At 35.7% G+C, this 18,949-nt stretch overlaps 1 protein-coding gene across 5 annotated transcripts in view; it reads left to right on the top strand.

Annotated features, from left to right (window-relative positions):
- The window catches only part of ICE2 (interactor of little elongation complex ELL subunit 2), a 68,852-nt gene extending 50,380 nt beyond the window's left edge, over positions 1-18,472 (top strand). For 3 of the 5 annotated variants that reach the window (XM_027851903.1, XM_027851905.1, XM_027851904.1), the window contains exons 15-16: positions 2,391-2,649; positions 16,986-18,472. In XM_027851903.1, coding sequence (XP_027707704.1) covers positions 2,391-2,649; positions 16,986-17,132 — 406 coding nt within the window. In that variant the 3' untranslated portion in view covers positions 17,133-18,472. Of the gene's footprint in view, positions 1-2,390; positions 2,650-12,314; positions 13,007-16,985 lie in introns of those variants that run through there. The other 2 variants (XM_027851906.1, XR_003568237.1) reach the window with 2 other exon arrangements.
- Positions 18,473-18,949: the final 477 nt, after the last annotated feature.

Raw genomic sequence — 18,949 nt, 5'->3', positions numbered from 1 at the left:
TGAATTAGGTGTGCAATTTTTTAAAAACTGTAAAAAAAAATTAAAATCCCAATCAAGCACAAGAATAGAAATTATGAAAATGAAAGAAGAAATTGACAAAATTGGAAGCCAAAAAACCAAAACAATGAGATGGTAAATAAGACTAGAAGCTTTTTAAAAAGCTTATAAAATAGATATACTGTTAATCAGATTTTTAACAATAAAAAGGAACAGGAAAACCAAATTGCCCATATAAAAAAATGAAAGAGTAAAATTTACAAGGGAAAAGAAAATAAAGGAAATTATTAGAAACTTTTTTGCCCAATTAAACCCTGCATGACCAATAACTTAAAGAAAATCGATGAGTATTTACTAAAAAACCCCAAAACATCAAATTAACAGAACAAGAAATAGAAGATTGAAATAACTCATATTTGAAATAATGTATGAAGACTACCCATTGTCCACTCTATGATGGTTGAGGTAGCACTGGACCTTTTGCCTCAAACACATAGTAGCTGTGTGACCTGGGGCAAATAATTTAATTTCTTCCTGCCTCAGTTTTCTCATCTGTAAGATAAGAGTAATAAAAAAGTAAAAATCTCCCCGAGTTAATATAAGGATCAAATGAGATAATACTTGTAAAGCTCTTTTCAGATCTTAAAGAGTTAAATAATGCTAGCTTATTGATTAAAAAAACAAATACAGCAAATTTCTCTCACAAGAAGTCTGATAACTAAGATATATAAGGCATTTATTCAAATACATAAGAATAAGAGCCATTCCCTAATAGATCAAAGGATATGAACAAGCAGTTCTTAGAAGAGGAAATAGAAGATGCAGTTTAAAACTCTGAAGTTCTACCTCAAACCATCAGATTAGCAAAGATAAAAATAATAATAATAATAATGATTGTTGGAGGGACTCTTAGAGGACAAGCATACTAATGTTCTCTTGGAGATGTTAACTTGGTCATGCAGATTTTAGAAAGTAAGTTGTAACTGTATCCAAAAAGTCACTGAACTTTTGACCTGTTAATATTATTACTAGATATATACCTCCAGAAAACCATAGAAAGAGGGAAAAGACCCATCTGTATAAAAATATTTGAAGTAATGCTTTCTGCTATACCCCGTCAATTGGCAAGTGACTGAACAAATTCTGGTATGTGCGTGTGAAACGGAATATTGTTGCACTGTAAGAAATGATGAAAAGGGATAAGTTTATAAAAACCTGGGAAGATTTGTATGAACTGATGAAGAGTGAAATGAGCAGAACCAGGAGAACAATTTATACAATGGAAAGAAAAAGAACTTTGCAGATTTAAGAGTTCTGATCAGTTCATTGACCAACCATGACTTGCAGGAATCATTAATGAAGTATGTGCTTTTCACCTCTTGCCAAAGAGATGATAGACTGGAGGTACAGAATGAGAAATAGATTTTTACACAGGATCACTATGTGAGTTTATTTGGCTTGACCATACTTTTACGTGAAAGATAGCAGTTTAGCGATATTAACCCCAATAATTAAAACGATAAAAGAAAGCAAATAGCATAAATGGAATATTTACAAAATGTACAAAAGAGAATAGAATGGAGTTCTGAGGGAGACATAGACAAGCAGGACATCTTTGGAACTAATGTTCTGAATTTGTTATATTCTTTAAAAGTGATGTGTAATAGAAATTCAGTTTCATATGCAATTCCCCTTTTCTGTTCTTTTTATATAGATATGTTTGTCAAAATTTTTTAATGAGCTAAAAATTAAATTAGAGCTCTTGAGAAAAAAATTGGAAGAATAAAGAGCTTAAAATAGGAGGTAGAAAACTTTAATGAAGTAAATGGACTCCTTGAGAAGAAATAGAAAAGCGTGAATAGACCTTAAGACTACAAGAACTTTTACTGTAAAATCATAACACTGAAGAATTAGAAGAAAATGTAAGCCATCTGCTATTAAAAATAATTGACAGATAGATCAAGGAGAGAGCATTTTAAGAATCATTAGACTCTCTGAAAACTGTAACCAAACAAAAAAAATGTGGTTACCATTCAGTCCCCGTGCACTATGTTAAGCACTGGGGTTACCAAAAGAGGCAAAAGACAGTCTTGCCCGTGGCTCACACAGTTTAATGGGGGAGACAACAAGCAAGCAAACGTGTACAAAAAGGCCATACACTAGATAAATAGGAGATAAATATTACTAAATAAAAAGTAAGAATAGTTTATTTGCTTATAAAAATATTGGCTTTGGAGGTGGCATTTTATTAACAGTATTTAAATAAAGTTTCATCACTGAAATTGCATAGTTATTTTCAATTTGTTAGATGAATCAAAATTAAGAAAATGGTATTGAATTTGATGTAATCATCAGAAATGTTGAATTGTAATAAATTGCGTGTATTACTTTAGTTTGCAGGAGGGCTCGTACTTGCTGAGTCATGCAGCTGAAGATTCTTCGCTTTTGATCTACAAAAACTCTGATGAAAAATTTTCTAGAACAGCCTATAATTTGCATAAAGCTCATTGCAGCTTACCCACTGTACCATCTAGTCTTTCTGTTCCTTGGGTTCCATTAGATCCCAGTGTCTTGTTACCTTATCATATCCATCATGGAAGAATACCTTGTACTTTCCCACCTAAATCTCAAGGCCCTACAAAACTGCAAAAGGTAAGATGTGTTTTGAAATCAAATGGTGCATTTGCTGTTTTAGATTGGGTCACCTGAGGTTCATATTTGGAACATTAATCCTGAAAAGTTTTTGAAAATGCAGGATTTGAAAATACAAGATTATGGAATACTATGTGTTAGTCGTATCTGCATATAGGCATGCAAATTAGCTATTATTCTTTTTCTACAAAGTTTAAAAATCAGCTTGTGAAAATTCTGTTGACAGAAAGTCCTGTTGAGTAGTATTGGAAATAGTGTAAACAGTGTTAATTCACTTCAGTTGATGGAACAAGCTTAGTTATTGGGACTGAAGTGTCATGTTGAAAACATAACTAAAAATATACTTAAAAGGTAATTTTGTTTTGCAAATTTCATAAGTCACAATGTTCACTAACATTTATGTGCTTAAAGAAGTGACATCATTTTATAGTGCAAAGAGTGCTGGATTTGGAATTAAGGGACTTGATTTTGAATTTCAGTTCTATATTACTACCTTGAGAGAGTTACTTAACTTCTCTGGAAGTCATTTTCCTCATTTGTAAAATCAGGTAATTGGACTAAATGATTTCTCTCTTCTAACTCTAAATCTTGGATCCAGTGTTACTTGATCCTTTATATAAAGACCAACCTGATAAATTCCTATTGGGATTCAATTAAAGGAGATGAAAATTTTCCCAGCAAAAAGACTAAATGATCTTTGCAGTTCCTTCCAGCTCTGGATCAATGAGCCAGTAAACCAATGTATCTTCCATTATGAGAAAGACAAAACTATGTGACATACAGTGAGTTCCCATTTTTCCTTAATTGCCAAAATCAGAACCAGATTTATTGCCTAGGTATTATAATCTGCTCATTTTAGGTTCCTAAAAACATATATTCCTCCTCCTTTTTAAAAACAGAGACTTTGTAGGGACTTTGCATTTTTTTAAAAAGATAGGCTTTGTTCTTTTTAAAAAAATTATTAAATATATCATTTTACCATGTTTTAATCAATAAATTAACTTGAGTTTATTCAGAAGATGGCATAAAAGCCTTAGGAATACACACAAACACACACATATACACATACATATATGTGTGTATATACATGCATGCATTTAAATATTAAATATTAAATAAACTTTATTAAATAAATACTTAAAATAATTAATTTTATCATAAAGTAATTGAATAAATTAAATAGAAATAAAGTTTAAAATAGCTAAATATTAATTATATATAATTATAATATATAATAAATAATATATATTATATAAAATACACTTAATTCACAATGATTAGGCATCTTTTTGGCATCCTTTAAACATTTTCATTAGTTTAGAGTCCTGCTTTGAGGTATGAAGAATCCATTTTATGTTCTTGTAAGATTACTTGACTCAGAAATAACTAATTTATGATTAACTAGGTTGCACTTAACTTAAGACTGTTCTATTTGTATTTCTAGTTTTTTTTTCTTCTTGTTTATGCCTCAGACAAATGCTTATTTCTATGCTATTCTACAACAAAGTTTTTCTTAGCAATCTTAACAATAATAATGATTGAAGAGCTATTTTTGAGATTTATGTTCTTTGTAGGTGTATGTGATTTCCTTTTAATTTAGAAACTATGATTATAGTCTGTCAGACAAACATATAATTGTGTGTGTAGGGTGGCTTATTTCTTTTTAGAGCAAATGAACAGTTTAATACTAAGATTACCAGCTACTTCATCAACTGAAAGGGAAAAACATTGTATTTGGCTCCAAATGTTTTCTTAAAATGAAGCTAGTCTTTCTGGGGGGAAAAATTGCCTTATAATGATGATAGCAATAGAGTAATAACATGAAATAACTCATTTTTGCAATATTTAGAGTTTCTTACTTTGGATCACTAGAGTGTTTCTTCTTGAACCCTGAAATTTCCCTCTGATCATTCTCTTGGGCTTCTACCTTTCCCATTGCCTCATTTATATTCCTGCGCTTCTTCCTCACCTTGACCACTAATCCTTCCCTGTTTCTCTAGTAACCTCTTTTTCCTTCTTTAACAGTCTCGACCCTAAGTTTAGTTTTATAGTTTCAAAAACTCACTCTCCTTCATCGTTGAATTGAGTTCTTTGACCTTCATTCCTCATTTCCTTCCAAGTCCTTGACCCTAAATTACTCCCAACATTCACCTTCTCCACAGTTGCTCCCCAGTTGCTGGATACTGGTAAAAGAAGTAAAAAAACCTCGTTAACTTGTGTGCACTGTATGTTTCTGTTATCTTCTGTCAACTAGGAAACCCCTGAAAAGTCTCTAGAGTTGTGCAAAAAGCTCAGACCCATTTAATCTAAGCTGTAGCTGAAAAATTACCTCCTCCCTTATAAGTGGTCAGTCACCCATCTTTCAGGTGAAAGCCTGTAGCAAACAGAAGCATATTTCCCCCAAAAGTAGCCCATTTCCTCATTTATATGTTTATAATTGTCGGGAAATTTTTCCTTATATCAAGGTGAAATCAGCTTCTCTGCAGTGTCTGCCCTTTGTTCTTAACCTCAATTGTCCTTTTGTTGTTCTGTCATTTTTCAGCCACAACTGATTCTTCATGACCCCATTTGGGGTTTTCTTGGCAAAGATGCTACTATTCCCTTCTTCAGCTCATTTGACAGATGAGGAAACTGAGGCAAGTAAGGTTAAATGACTTGCCCAGGGTCACACAAGTAGTGTCTGAGGCCAGATTTTAACTAGGAAGATGAGTATTCTTTACTCCAGGTCCTTTGTGATTAAGCAAAAAGTCTAAGCCCTCTTCCACTTAAGAGACTCATAAATACTCAAGGAGGCAGAGAGGGAAAAAGAGGAGTAAATGCTGGTAATAGTGGTAGAGTAGTGGAAATAACTATCGTTATTATTGCTAGTCATTGCCACCACAAATTATAGGATTATTTTTAAGGAACTAGAATTTACTTATCAATGAAGATTATGTAAGGCAGCATTTTTCACTCATTTCTTACATCACTTTTCTTTTCTTCCCTCACTGCACTACCTTGGAACCTCTTGAGTGACTTCTCCACCATGCCCCATTGTTGGAAAAATTTCATCACCACCCTCTGCCTGTCTGATTGGAGAGTAGGGCCATGAAATCCAAACCTCCGTTTAAGGAGACACCTCAGCTCAGACATCTGATTTCTCACCTAGCTCTACTACCTTGGGACTTCTATGATTGATTTCTCCATCATGCCCCCATTTTGAATATATCCACCTGCTATAACATCTCTCCACACTTTACAGCTTCCTTTTGTGTTTTGTCTTCCCCCATTAGTTTCTTGAGATCAAGAACTATCTTATTTTTTGTATTTGTATCCCCAGTGCTTAAGCACAGTGCCTGGAACATAGTAGGTACTTAATACATGTTTATTGACTATTTTACAGGCTGCAAAAATTTAATACCTACTAAATACTGATCAAGACATGACTAAATGGCTTTGATGATATATTAGAAGCTTGCTATCTTTCATGAACTGACAGGTGATAAATTTTTGTGCTAAAATTACAGACCTCAAGGTGTCTTGGAGAACTCTAACAGAAACCTGCAGTAAAACCTTTTGACAGACAAAACCGTTGCCCACAATTTCTGAGACATAAAAACTTTAAAAATGTTTTTAATATAGGTCATCATAAAAATAATCATAATCTCCAAGCTATATGGAATGAAAAGCTTTCAGAAGAGAAGAAATCAAAACCCTGGGGGAGCAGGGATGAAGTATATGTCATCCCTGTTGTCTTTTCAGCTCTTGGAGTTTGATCAGAAATGCTTACAGTATTCCTTTGGAGATGAGTTTACAATCCTAATGTTTTTTTTTCTATCAACTACAGAGAAGCAGTTATTTTGTCAACATATGCAATAATTCATAGAGCATTAAATATAAAAGAACATCAACAGGATAATGACTTGTCTTAAAATCATTTCTAGGGGCAACTAGTGGATAGAGTGGATAGAGCACTGACCCTGGAGTCAGGAGGACTCCTGTTCAAATCGGGCCTTAGTCTTCTTCTCCAGGCCCTCATAAGATAGGAGGCTCTCTAGGAGAATATCGTGTATGTCAAGAAACTTAGTGGCAACTTGAAATCAAAGCCAAATACAAAGAACACATTTAAAAGCGGTTAACATCTGTGCAATGCCAGATAACATACACTTTTGGAACGATAAAATGGACAAAGAAGAAGTAGAACTTTTCAGTAACAACTTCAAAGTATCCTCACAAAAACCCATACAATATTAACAAAACATAGGACCTATCCCTTTAGGGAAGGTAGCTATCAATAGATTGTCTATCAATCTATTTCCTCCTTTTTGATGAACATTCTCTAAGAGCAAATGATAAATCAAAAACCTACGGAAATGCTTTTGAAACAAGTAGACCGCTTCAAGTAATAGAAAGGAATGCTGACAAGTACACATCATTGGGTTTGTCTAATATAACTGAAAGTAGTTTATCTGTAGACAAAGCCAGTAAAAATATGCTAAGATCCAAAATGGAATTAAAAATGACCTGTATGGGATGCCATTCATATAAACTCAGCAACAATATGTTGAGAAGTATCTAAGAGATGACTGAGTCATTCAGATTTGTTTACTGAAATGGAAGGGTTGTGATATCAATTCAGGATCTAGTCATTGCCACCAGAAATTAGAAAAGGCATATTTAAGGAACCTTTACTTACTGTTCATTACACATTATTAAAGGAAATTGTAGAAACTGTAATAAAATCACTGCAAGTTTCAAAATTACTAAATATAATGATATTTTTCAGAGTTGTTTGTCTATCATATCTTTGTCTTTGTAGTGATGATTCTTCTGATTGTTTATTCTGCATCAGTTCAAATAAGTGCAGGTTTCTCAGAAATTACCACCTTTGTCATTTTTTACAGCATAGTAGCATTCCATTACATTTATATACTGTAATTTATTCAGCTGTTGCCTAATTTATGGGCACCCCCTCAGATTCCCATACTTTGTTACCTCAAAAAGAGCAACAGATGTTTTTGTACATGGTTAGGACAAATCTCTATTAACTTTCCCTCACTCTAATTCCCCTTTCTCCCTTTTCCTTCTGTTTTCCCTACTGAGTGAAATGTATTTTTTTACCCAGCCATGTAATACCAGTTTTGTTAACTTGGATGACTGGAAGGATGTTGGTGCCCTAAATAGAAATAAAGAAGTTCAAAGGAGGAGTAGGTGTTCTGGAAAGACTTAGATGAACTGATGCAAAGTGAAATGAACAGAACCAGGAAAACATTGTATACAGTAACAGCAATATTGTATGATGATCAACTGTGAATGACTTAGCTATTCTCCGCAATGCAATGATCCAAGACAATTCTGAAGGACTTAGGATGAAAAATGCTATCCATCCCCAGAGAAGGAACTGATGGAGTCTGAATGCAGATTTAAGCATACTTTTTCTTTATTTTCTTTATTTTTCTTGGGGTTTTTTTTGTCTGTTTTCTTTCACAGCATGACTAATGTGGAAATATGTTTTGCATGAATGTATATGTATAATCTGTATCAAATTGCTTACCTTATCAATGGGGGGAGGGAGAGGGAGAGAATTTGCAATTCAAAATTTAAAAAAAAACTAATCTTTAAAATTGTTTTTACATGTAATTGGGGGAAAAATAAAATACTAGATATTTTATAAGAGGGTAGGTTTTGAGGGAAAGAGAATGAGTTCTGTTTTGAACATATTGAATTTGTTATGACTAAAAGATATCCAGTTTGATGTGGAAGTAGAACACAAGCAAAGTACTAGGATTGGATTTATAGATCTGGGAATCACCTCAATAGAGGTATTAATTGAACCCATAAGAATGATGAGGTCATTAGTGAGAGAATATGGAAAGAAAAGGGAAGAGGATCCAGGACAGAGCCTTGAGGTATCCAGTTAGGTGGCATGACATAGATGATTATCAAGCAAAGATGACTGACTAAGGAGGGAGTGTCGTATAGTCAGGAGGAGAACCAGGAGAGAATAGTGTCATTAAAAGCCATAGAAATTATTCGAAGGAAAAAGGGTGGTAAATAGTATCAAGAGAGGTAGAGAAGAATTTAAATTGAGAAAAAAAAATAGATTTGGTAATTAAATCTTTACTACCCCAAAATTGTTGTCTTTAGGTAGAGGAGTTTCATTTGAGTGATAAGGTGTCAGAAGCCAAATTGCAGAGGCTTAGAAGAAGAAGAAGAAAGGAGCTGAAGCCAGACTTACTAGTCTAGATAGCTATTTTAAAGAGCTTGTCTTACAAAAGGAGGAGAGATATAGGGTGATAGCAGGGTTGGTTGGATCTAGTGAGGGCTTTTTGAAGAATGGAAGATACTGGCCATATTTGTAAGCAACAGAGAAGGAAGGAAGCAGTAAAAGGAAATGGGGACAATCTTAAGGTAGATAGATGACATTGGACCTGAGGTCAGGAAGACCTGTTTTTGAATCTAGCCTCAGATGTGTAATGCTGGGCAAGTCACTTAACTTCTCTCAGCTTCAGTTTCCTCATCTGTAAAATGGGGATTAATAATAGCATCTATTTCCCAGAGTAGTTGTGAGGATCAAGTGAGTGCTTTTGAAGCCTTAAAGCACTGTAAAAGTGCTTGTTATTATTATTATTGTTGTCCAGTGAAAAAGGTGGGATGAACTTGAATAGAGAATAATGTGATATTAGCCTTAGTAAGGAAGAAGGCCACCTCCTCATCTGAGGCTGGAATAAATGAGGAGATAATAAAAGATTATGTTAAAGGGTTGTGTTATGCAGAAGGGACAGGGAGAAGAGGAAGCACTTGGCAAAAGATCTTAATTATCTCAGTGCAGTATGAGGCAAGATTCTCAGCTTAAAGGGTGACGGGAAGAGATGTGAAGGACTTCCGAATGGAAGAGGTTTGAACAGCTGCCATAGTGAACAGAATAGAGATTCAGTTAGGGAGAAGCAGAAGGACTGCCTTTCTGCTATGGGGGCCCAGGTGAGATTAGATGAATTAAATTTATAGTGCATCCAATTAGGATAGTTCTGTGACTTTCTCTAGGTTTGTTCAGCAGCGCATGAGTAAAAGTGGTAGAGCAGATATAATTCAGGATGAGAGTTTGGTCGTCAGACTTTGTTGATAAGACAGGAGATTGTGTAGAGTTCAACAGGTTAATTAAGGGAAGTGAAGTTGGGAAGGGAGAACAATTCATCCACAGCAGTAGTGATGGTTTAGGAAAGTATCAAAGGGTGGTGGGATTGGAGGTCACACATAGGAGGAATAAGACATGAGGAAAGATAAGATAATAAGTAATTATGATCAGATAAAGGAGTTTCATAGTTATTTATCAAGGAAGTAGATCAGTTCTTGGGGGTGATGACAAATTCAAGAGTGATCATCTCTATGTGTATTTGAGGTAGAGTGAAGGTGTATATATTTTATAGAATTTGAGTAGTTTGAGGGAAGAGGGGTGATTTGAGGGAATATCATCAGGAAAGAAGGAAGGAGGAAAAACATTTATTGAGTACTTACTATGTGCCTGGTACTATGCTAAATGTTGATGATACTTATTTAAAAAGTGAGGTTCTTACCTTCAAAGAGCAACTTATGTTCCAATAGGGAAGACAGTGCTTATAGGGAAGTGGTGCTGAGTGGTCATTTTGCCTCAGGATGGTCTCATAGGGATGGAATTAGTTGATCCTTAGGACAGTCAGTTGGCACACCTTTCTAGAATCACTGGTACTATTGCTTTGGTTACTATGCCCAGAGTAAGAGGTGAAAGGGTTGAAAGAGGGGTGGGTAGAAAGGGCCAATTTGCTTGGGAACTGAGACATGAGTTCTGAAGGTGCTATCCAGAGGGTGCTGATCCGGGTGGAAAGAAGCAAGGCAGTGGCATTATGTTCAGATAGCAGTAAGGCCTAGATAGATAAACGGATAGGATATGACATAGTACATAAAGTACTCCACTTGGAGTCAAAAAGATTGTTAGTCAGCAAACGTTTGTTAAGCACTTTGTGCCAGGCATTGTGCTGAGTACTAGGGATACAAATAAAGGCAGAAAACATGTTTGCCCAAAGGAGCTCACCTTCTAATGGAGACTATATGTAAACCACTTTAGCTATACAGAATAGATGGAAAATAATCTCAGAAGAAAGGTACAAGCAGTGATTGGGGTGACGAATGGGAAAGGCCTCTTGCAGACAGTAGAATCTGAACTGAATTTTGAAGAAAGCCTGGGAAGCCAGTTGGCAGCATCTCAGACAAGGGGGACTGCTATGGAAAAGGCACAGAGCTGGGAGTTGGAATGGTAGATGTTGGATTGTAAAGTGTATAGAAGAGATTAAAATGTAAGAAGACTGGAAAAATAAGGGGCAAAGTTGTGAATGGCTGTGAATGCAAAAAAGCGTTTTATGTCTGGGTTCACTTAGTAATAGTGTGAGTACAGCAAGTCACTAAGCCTGTAAACTTCTGCTTCTATAAAATGAGGGGGTTGCATAAGATAGATCCTAATGCCTCTTCCAGCTCTGTGCTTCTGCAGTATTTTTATCAGAACATTACAATCATTGGTCTTTTCTAGACCCACATCCTGGGGATATTAAGACCTTCCTGTAACAAAATCTGAAGGCACTATGTTTTGTTGGGGAAAGGGGGGGGGTGGTATTTTAAGCAGTACCCAGGTTGCTGTGCTTTAAAGGTTTGTGTCTGCTAACGTCTTTATTTTTACTTCTAAAGAGAACTTGTGAGCCATTCTTCCATTTAGCTTCCATTTTGTTTTTGTCTTTTATTTGTGAAAGCTCTCAAAATTTATGTGTAATTGCCACTGTTCAAGCACTAAAGCTATTAAAAAAAGAAAAAGAAAATGGTCATCTATTGACATCTAAGCACTAGGCCAACCATCTCAGAGAGTATCAAAATAGAAGTTAGCATTTCAGTTAAATTCGTAATGTGTTCTTGCTTTCCCCTTATTTTCTTTCCAAAATTAAAGGATATCTGAGTAGCTTAATAATAATCATCATCAGTAGTATTAGATAACTTGTCTATAAATCAACTCTCCTGTTAAACTTTATAGCATTTGTGAACTCATATAAGAAGAACTATGAGTTGACCGAACATAGTTTTCAGATGAATTACTGGCATGGTAGATCAAGGGAAAATTGTAGGTCTAGTTTATGTGTATCTTAGTAAATCATTTGACAAAGTCTTTTTCACATTGTATTCAAGAAATGGAAAAATGACTCCTCAGATAGAGTACAGTTAGGTATACTTGGAACTGATTGAATGACTAGATCAGAGTATTTAATGGTTCAGTGTCAACTTGAAAGGAACTTCATGTTGCAGAGATTACTAACAGTCTGTATTTGGACTTAAGCTCTTGATCATTTTTGTCAATGATTTTAAAGAATGTATAGATGATAAACTTGTCATGTTTTCAGATGACACAAATTTGAAAGGGTTAGCTAACAAACTGGATGACGAAATAAGTACCCAAAGTGATTTTAACAGGCTAGAATACTAGGCTGAAGATAATATGATACAATTTAATGGGAATTTGGTTCAAAACAACTTTAAAAGTAAAAGATGAGGGAGGCTTGACTTGGAAGCAGGTCATCGAAAGGATCTGAACATTTTATTGGACTGTAATTTCTGTGTCAGTCAATCATCAATCGTTTATTAAGTGCTTACTGTGTGCTGTGTTATTCCAGTTTCTCCAGGACATCTCAGGCTTGCAACCTGCAAACACTCAGTGCACTCAAAGCAGTCTGATCCCAGACAAGGTGTTATCGCTGCCCTTCTGATTTGAGCTCTCCAAGTTCCAGACCTTGGGGTCTGCACCAACATCACTGAATTTATCCCTGATTTGGAGCTCCAGTAGATTCAACCTCTGTCAACTGGAAAGTTCTATGTGTTCAGAGTAACATAATTTATGGCCCCCCTCCTTTGGTCTGGGCTGTTCTACCCCTGGTTATTCTGTTACAGGCTTCAGACCGGGCTGGAGGCTAGATCCTGTGCCATTCATAGGGTCAGAGTTCCCTGCTTCCATAATTGCTCATTGCTCAGTACACTGTCTGGGGCCCACAATGCTCTTTGCCTGTATAACCACTCCTAAATATGGGTCCCCTCCTTAGCACACATTAGATCTCAGGCCCATCTCAGGCCCACCTCAGGGTATTGAGTGGAAGAGCGACTAGTCCCTGTTGCTGCATCTGCACAAGTTCAGGTCCTTCTGTGCTGGATATAGAACTTCTGCCCTGAGGCACAGAAGCAGGCAGGCCCTCATTTAATTTCTGAACAGGAAGGCTCCATGTGGCCATTCCTGGATAGACCCCCTGTACCTCTCTTGTCTGTCTTCCTTTGCTGCCCTGAGTTGAAAAAATGACTCGTTGTGATTTTTTTTTTGGAGGGGGGGATTTCCTAATCAGGACTTGGTCTGATGCATTTCTGTCTTTATGGAATAGTTGCTGGAGGAGAGTTCAGCTGTAGTGCTTACTTTTATTCCAACATCTTGCCTAGTCTTTTCTTGACTTGACGCTTAACTATAACTCTTATAACTCTCTCACATTTCCATTCAGTTTCCAAGTCCTATTGATTTTATCTCTGATATTGATCCCATCTATCCATTCCTTTGTATTTCTGCAGCCTATCCTAATTCAGTCCTTCATCTATCTTTTTCTCCACTCCTCGTCTTCAATCCGTCTTTCTCATTGCTGCAATAGTAATCTTCCCAGGACATATCTGATCATGTTATTTCTCTTCAGTGGCTCCCCAGGGCCTACAAGGGAAAATAACATCTTCTTAGCCAGCTCTAAACTACTGAAACATTTTATGATGTCTTTTGTTTTTAATGGCTAGGCCTTATAGAGTTCTTTAAGGTGACAGAAATGCTTCATATATGTTATCTCAGTTGATCCTCACAATGACCTGGGAAGTAGGTGCCATTATTCCCCTCCTTTGACTTGCCCAGGATCCTAGAGTTAGCAAGTGTTTGAAACAGGATTCAAAACTCAGCAGTGCTGCCATTTCTAGAAATAGCCCTTCTTCCACATGTAAATTGAACCTTACTTATAACAAATAAAAACAATTCATCTAGGGGCAGCTGGGTGACACAGTGGGTAGAGCTCCAGCCTTGAAGTCAGGAGGACCTGAGTTCAAATCCAGCCTCAGACACTTGACACTTAACCAGCTGACCCTGGGCAAGTCACTTAACCCTGACTGCCTTACCAAAAAGCAGCAAAAAAACATAACAAAAAAAACCAATTAATCCAAAGCAAATGAGGCAAAGGCCACATCTGACAATGTGTGCAACATTTGGTCTTTGTTTTCCAGAGTATCTTTTTAATCTTATTTCACACCATTCCCCTTCACACAGTATGTTCCTTTCAAACGGTACCATTTAGTTCTCTGATTTTATCCTGTTCCCTCTCACATTTGTTGCATTTGTACATTCTAGCAGTCCTGCCTGAAACAGATTCTTTCCATGGCTCTAGTGAAATCCTTTTCTCCCTTCAAGGCTTAGCTTGGGTCTTCCCACGTCTATGAAACCTTCTCTGATTTCCCAGTTATAAAAGTGATCGCTCTTCCCTAATCTCTCATCCAGTACCATTTGACTACTCTGTAACTTGAATTATTGTTATTTGTATACATGTCTTATCCTCTTACCAAATTACAAATTTCAGTTTATAGAGATTGTCATTTTTTACCTTTTTGTTTAATCAAATAAATATATTTAAGTATTATTTTTATTATGATTATTTTATATAGTTTATATCCATCTGCTAGATTTTAAACTCTTGTGGGAAGAATATAACTTTGCATACAGTAAGAGCTTAATAATTTTATTAAATTGACATTTGTGTCTTATCCCTTTACTAGATTACAAGTTCCGAGAGAGGGGAGCTATGTCATTATTTATCTTTATAACCCTAGCGCCTAGCACAGAGTACCTCTACACAACAGATGGTTAATAAATGTTTGTTTAATTGAAATGTGCATCCCCAACAGCAGAAGGGGGAAGGCTGGGGTGGAAATTCAGGTGGTATAGATATATGAGTCCATGACTGTTCTTATGCCAAAGTGATTCAGAGACTGCCTATATTAAACACCAAGAGACTTTACCATATATACTTTCATGGCATGTCGCTGGTCGTGTTACGCCCTACACAAAAAAATGTTCAGCTGTTACTGCCTAATCCACTAAAGTTTGCATTTCTTGGTCTGGTATATAAGGTCTCCACAATTTTCCACCCCCTGCTTTTCCACCTAATCTCATATTAACTCCCCTTCATGTTTTCTGTACTCCAGGCAAACTAGACTACTGTCTGCATCCTGACCATTTCCTACTCTTTCCTACATCCATGTCTTTTCTTACACTATTCCCTTGTATCTAGAATATACATCCTCCCCTTCTTTGACCTCTTGAATTTCTAGAATGATCTCTAAATATCCCTTGAAGCTATCCCATGAAATGCTACCGCTTCCACAAAGTCTTCCTAAATCTCCATAGACCTCATGTGACACTTTGTTTTGTAACTCTCTAATAAGTGTTTTATACATTATCATGTGTTAAATCTATGTGTCTGTACCTTATTCTTCTCTCTAGCTATAAATTCTGTGAGGACAAGGACAACTAAGCTACATTTTGTATCTCCCTGAGAACTTAATACAGTGTTCTGCACAGTATGACTTAACATGTTTGTTGAATGAATGAATGAATGAATGACATAGCAGTACATTAAGTGTTTATATGAATGGTTCAGCTACCAGTATGATCTCTTATAAGGGTTACAATCCCTTTCAACTCAGTTCACATATTTGGATGCTGCCTAATCCATGACCCTATAAGGTACCTCCATATTAGCTCTTACCAAATCTCCTTTTCGTATTGACTTTCTCATTTTCATTTCTTCTCTTGACTTCTGTCATTCTCTTATACCTTGTTATGACTCCTTTCCTATTAGTGACCTGGTCAGTGAGATATATTGGATAGAGCTGTGGAATCAGGAGACTTGGATTGGATTCCTCCTTTAGAAGCTGACTAGTTTAGTGATCATTGGCAAGTCCCTTACCTTCTTAGAGCCTCCATTTTCTCATCGGTAAAACAGGGATAACAGCACACATTTGAGTGAGGAAAAAGCACTTTACAAGCCTTAAAGTATCCTACAAATGTGAGTTAATGATTATATTCTTCCACCTACAGTCTTCCTGGTTCAAATGCTGATCTTATCCAAAACCCTTCAGCCAACCACTGGTTTTAGGGCTATATTTGAAGCTAACAGGATTTCAGTTAGAACAGTTGTGTATTTGCTAACTAACTTTCCTTGTTTCTGATAGAAAGCCCTATGTCTTTTTTCCTGAACTCATTCAAGTAAGCACATAGTTCCTTTAAAAAATACCATATTCCTTAAAAGTTGTCATTAATCTGGTTAAATTGCTTTCTGTAAATATGGGGGTAAATATTGAAATTGATGTGGAGTGGGGATTGTAAAGGTGGGAAACAATGGTAAGGATAATTGAAAACTTCTGTTTGGCTTTTCAATATGTGATTGTTTTTCCCCTCTTTTTTCTTTCTATCTCTTATCTTCCTTTCTCCATGGTTTTTCCTTTTCTTCTTCAATTCTCTTTCCCCCTATCTTTTCTCCTCTTTCCAATCCTGTTGTCTTATTTTATTTTCTCAGATTTATCCTCTCACCTTGTTTCTCTTCCTTTAGTTGCTGATTGTTCATTTCCTCTTCTTCCTTTCTCCTCCTCTTTTTGAGTTTGATGTAGTAGAAACAGCACAGGATTTGGAACCAAGAAGACCTAACTTTAAGTCCTGGTCCTGTCATTTATTAGTTGATTAGACTCTCTGTCAATCAACAAGCATTTATTTAGTGCTTTCTGTGGGCCAAAGCATTGCATTTCTTCATTTGTCAAATGAGATTGGGCCTAATTATCTTTTAGGTCCCTTCTAGTTCTAAATTGCTTGTTTTTCTTTCCTGTCACCTTCCCCTTCTCTCCAGCTTCATTTCTGTAATGGAGCAAACATTTAAAAACCTTCCTGTTTCTCAAAACAAACTCGGATCCTCACGCATTTGTTTGGAGATGGGAGAGAGGAGTACTTCCAACCTCCCTTTCTTAACCCTCTCAATTAAAAAAAAAATTCAAGGAATGTTGAGCTGTGTCGAAATAAAACATTGCTATTCTTTTGCCAATTTACAGTAAAAGGAGGAGGCCAGAAGCGGACTGAAGTGGAAGAGGGAAACCAGCCCCAGATTTTCACATTCAGCAGATACAGCCTACTGAGGGAATAGCCTTCTTAGAAATTGTCAAGTCACAGAACGTGGATTGATTGTAAACGTTTTGAACTGCAGCGTGTCATACTTGTTCATCTCTTTCAGGCTGGTGGAACAAGAGTGCCTGTTCCTGGCCAGAGGAATCCAATAACTGCGGAAGCAAAGAGCAGTAACCTGCCTGCGCAGCAAGTTGAAAAAGAAGGCGTGGTTCCAAAGAAGAGAAAGCAAAATAACCATAAGAAGTCAATATAGTGGAAAATGGCAATTCAGTGAGGACAGTCGTAGCAAATAAAGACGCTTCAGGGAAAAATATATCTAAGAGATATTTATTCCGGCAGTTGGAAGGACTACCAGAGATTTTCTGGAAAACAATCATCTCTTCACAATTGCTCAATGTGCCTCAGTACTCAGCAGGAATACATGCCAAAAGGCAGCTAATTTTTTTAAGTCACTAAATTTATTAAACCATAAAGCAAGAGAAGACCTTTTCATTCTATAGATATTATTCAAAGTGCTTTGACAAAAATAACTTTGGCCAATACATGTTGTAAAATAAGATGGAATTTTGTTCTCATAACCTTTGCAGTTAGGAAAGGTTTTCATCTTTGCCATTTTAAGATAATGAAATAAATGAGAAAAGTAATCAGGTTTTATCTGGAGATCTTCCTGAAAGAGTTTAAGTAGGAAAATATTTGCTTTACTCAGTATTTAACATCACTTGGAATAGTAGCATGATATAACAGAAGACCTGGATTTCCAGTCAGAGGATCTGGGTTTGTTACTTCCTCCTTATTTTGTGACCATTAGCAAATCACTTAGCTGTTCTCTTTTGTAAAATAGTAAGTTTGTATTTATCTCTTAAGGCCTTTTTAAGCTTTAAATCCTATAAATTTAGGAATATCATAAAGTATTTTGTTGTACACCTCTAAATTTTTCAAGTTAACCCTGGTAGGATAATGTCCTTCTAAAAAATATCTTTTACTATATTAGTGCCTGACCTGGGATATTGAACTAGATGGACCATGTTGTTAGGTCATTTTGTTGTTATTGTTGGGTATTTATTTTTTGCAAACTATGCTTTTCTCATAAATCAAAATGTGATCACCAATGTCAACACTTGGTAAAGTTTCACTGCTAAAATCAAGGAACACAGAACACCCTTCTTCACAAGTTACATTTTCTGACTGTAAAACCCCAAGTTTGTAAAAAAGAATGGAACATTTTCTGGTTCGACAGGTTTGGTGGCTTTAAAAATTCAGTCATGTTTTGGTCTTGATCCCCTTGTGATTTCAGAGAGATGTTCTGTTCATGTGTTATTTGTAAAGTTCAAAAACTATTGAGGGCTTTTTTGTTGATTGCAGTCATTTGTTGTGACATTGATTATCTGTGACCACTTTTTAAATTTGAAAGAGGGCAACAAATGGGACCAAACTGGACTCCATATAGAGCATGTTTACATGTTTTAATTTCTGTTACCTAAGGTATATTAAACTCATATTTTGGAGCACTTTTTTGTCATTTGTAAGATAAAAGTTTTGTATTCTAGTATGTTCACATTATATGTTTTGTTACACATTAAAAAATTCAACTAATCTTAGTTTTCATATAAACTGATTTCAATTTACAAAGCATTTCTAACTAACTTAAATAATTATTGATAAATTTGTTTTCGTAATGTATCATTTCCTCATCCTGTTAACAATGGAGCTATTGTTGAAAATTTTTTAAGCCTTTTTCATTCTGTGGTCACCCTCTAGAAATACTTCATTTGTGAGTCATATCAGTTAACTAAGGGTGGGGTTGGGAATCCTTTGGAATTTGGGCTTTGAGGCTAGCTATACAATGTTTCCTCAGTTATCTGAATAGCTAAAAAGATTGAGCTTTTCAGTTTTTTTAAAGATTTATTTATATGATAGAGTGACTATCCTCTAACATTACCACATTATGTTTAATAAAATTCTTAGGAGGCATGTATATTCTGAAAATAAATATTTTAAAATTGAACTATCTTAACTTTCTATATAACTAAATAGAGTCCTGAGTAGCCATCTAATAAATATACACAAAAA

The sequence above is a fragment of the Vombatus ursinus genome, unplaced genomic scaffold (assembly GCF_900497805.2).
Source record: "Vombatus ursinus unplaced genomic scaffold, bare-nosed wombat genome assembly UNPS02009205.1, whole genome shotgun sequence".
NCBI classification, from domain to species: Eukaryota; Metazoa; Chordata; class Mammalia; order Diprotodontia; family Vombatidae; genus Vombatus; species Vombatus ursinus.
This window is presented reverse-complemented; position numbering and strand designations above follow the sequence as displayed.